The following is a 2815-nucleotide window of genomic DNA, read 5'->3' on the forward strand; positions in this document are numbered from 1 at the left end:
CCTTGGTGTATCATACGCAGTCACCCCAAGGGTGTAAGTCTGCTAAAATGAATTGCCTTCATAACAAAACTATGTATAGTTTGTGCACCCTGCAAGGAAAAACTGTATGTTATAATCCCAACACCCCGGTACGCCTCAATGTAACCCTATGGACAGGCCTGCCCAAGGTGGGTACCAGAAATAACCCACAGGGAGAAGGCATGCTGTACTTCCTTAATTACACTGTACAACTGCAACAAGGTAAACAGCCCCTGATTGTGATGTTTGATGCATGCACTGCCCTGAGCAGAGGCTATGGGTTGTCTTGTGGAGGTCAGACTTGGATTAATGCTTATAAAGCTAACCATAAATACTTATGTGAAACCTCAATTAATTGGGATCACGGTAATCCTAACCAATGGATACCATGTGGAGACACTATAAAATGTAGTGGTTGGGAATGTGTTTGTGACTACACCGGAGGCGGTTATAAGGGATGTTCGTACATAACTTCATTCCGTAGAGATGTTGGGAATATGATACGGATGGAAATATCCCGTAACACCCCATCCATAGTGACATATGGCTTTGGAATTGATGGCCAAGGGCGAGACCCAAAGACATACCTAACTATTAAAGTCGAGAAGGTTAAGGATGGAGAGGTAAAATCCCTCGGATGGTCTGTGTATGATACCTTGCAAAAATTAGAAGACCCACTACCAATAAGTACTAAGGCAAACAATGTATTCATAGAAATGGCTGAGCAGGTAGGTAAAACCTTGACTGTTAAGAATTGCTTTGTTTGTGGAGGAACAAACATGGGAGAGCAGTGGCCATGGGAAGCCATGGAAGCTGATCCAGCAATATATAACAATCTCTCCTATGCTGGTAATATCACAGCGAGGAAAGATTTTACTGGGATTGTGTGGACTTTGTCCACTAATCTGGTAGGAAGAAACTGCTTTGTAAGGAATGGATCAGTTCATGTTGGAGATTTAATTTGTCTGGGAACATGGAACCCAGACTATAGTATCTGGTCTTCACCAGCTAATATTACTCAGCCCCCACGTTTTGATATGACCTATTTGAATTACTTGGATTCTTCTTCTATAGATGACCTATGGAAAGCTCCAGAAGCTATGTACTGGATTTGTGGGAAACTAGCTTATGAAACTTTGCCTAGAGATTGGGCTGGGTCATGTATTTTGGGATGGATTAAACCTTCATTCTTTTTATTACCCATGAAAGCCCGCCAAGTGTTAGGAATCCCACTGTATGAGAAGGTTGGTCTCCAGACTAGAAGGAAACGGGAACTTGATACAGTCTTTACCAATTTCCTTTGTAAGGACTGGGCCGCCTTTGAAGACAGTGATGTTTGGAGTTCGGAAAGAATTGTGTGTACATATGGCAGGGCTACATGGGCAGAAGATGGGTCCTACGGATATCGCATGCCCATTTATATGCTAAATAGAATTATTCGCCTTCAAGCAGTATTAGATTTAGCGGGCCAACGTATTGATAAGGCCCTTAATATAATATCCGAGGCTACAGATAAAATAAGGACAGCAGTGTATCAGAATCGCTTGGCTTTAGATTACTTGCTGGCTAAAGAAGGGGGCGTATGTGGTAAATTTAATCTTTCTAATTGTTGCCTGCAAATAGATGAAACTGGAACTGTTGTTAAACAATTGACTACAGAGATGCGTCAATTGACTCACAATCCTGACCAGGTGTGGCGAGGATTCAACGTTAAGGAGATCTTTGGTTCCTGGTTTCCTAAATTGCCAGGTTTACAAGCCATAGTTGCTTTAATAGGCTTAATTGCTGCGGGATGTGTATTAATTCCTTGTGTTTTACCTATTTTTGTACGCACTATTTCTAATAGTTTATCCTTAGTAGCGGAGCGGAAAGCGACAGCACAGGTAATGGCCTTATGGGCATATGAAAGAATGCAACCGGTGGGAGAACCATCCACTGAACCTGAGTATGTGACTCTTCTGGACATGTCAGATGAGTCCCAAAGGGGGGACTAAGGTGGGCTAAAAGGCCCAATTATGAACCACAGTTCTACAGGCCATGTTTAATATCAAATACTCTGATTAAAGCTGAGGTTTTGCACCATTAAGCAGAAAACAATTGCTGACAGTTGCTGAAGGAGCAATAAATATTTTTACACATCTGGGAACAAGTCGACCCAGACGGGGAGTTTCCTGTTATCTTGCAAGATGGACCTTGTTTATGTCACGCATGATCTATATGGTGCTGACCATGTATATTTTAGGAATAGTAACTGTTGGCCATCTGGCATAGACAGTTTTTGGTTCCTCTCATTGCCTTATATGCTTAAACACTGCCTCTATAGATGATGACGTAATTCGCACTATAAATGTATGGCTTTAAGAACCCTTCGGGGTTCAAACTCTTGATGCTTATTTTGGCATGTTTGAACCTGCGCATTCAATAAACTTTTCCTATATTGCATCGCTTGGCTTCATTGTCTCTTAATTCTACTACAATTGTGCATATGATTTTTAAAAATAGTGTTATTCTGTGTTGATTCTTTTTTTAAATTGTCTTAAACTATTTAAAAAAAGATTCTATCCAAAATAAATTGAAACAAGCCATTTTAAAAATTTCTATGCACAATACTTTGAAATGGACTCAGGAGTCATGATTGACACTGAGTGAATTTGCACTTTTAATAATCAGGAAGATACAATGGCATTGAAAAAAGTGACTGATGACCATTTTTCACACTTAGCGACCGTTGCAGCATCCTCATGGTCACGTGATCAAAATTTTGTTTGGCAACAGATTCGTATTTATGCTGGTTTCA

At 40.6% G+C, this 2815-nt stretch overlaps 1 protein-coding gene across 1 annotated transcript; it reads left to right on the plus strand.

Moving 5' to 3' along the window:
- The first annotated feature begins 200 nt into the window (after nucleotides 1-200).
- Nucleotides 201-2012, plus strand: LOC148047974 (endogenous retrovirus group 3 member 1 Env polyprotein-like). Its single transcript, XM_087708212.1, has one exon. It carries the CDS (start codon nucleotides 201-203, stop codon nucleotides 2010-2012), a length of 1812 nt encoding a protein of 603 aa, XP_087564338.1.
- Nucleotides 2013-2815: the final 803 nt, after the last annotated feature.

Source organism: Thamnophis sirtalis, unplaced genomic scaffold (genome assembly GCF_051295495.1).
Source record: "Thamnophis sirtalis isolate CommonGarterSnake01/CBP01778 unplaced genomic scaffold, rThaSir2_p1.2 scaffold_3, whole genome shotgun sequence".
NCBI lineage: Eukaryota > Metazoa > Chordata > Lepidosauria > Squamata > Natricidae > Thamnophis > Thamnophis sirtalis.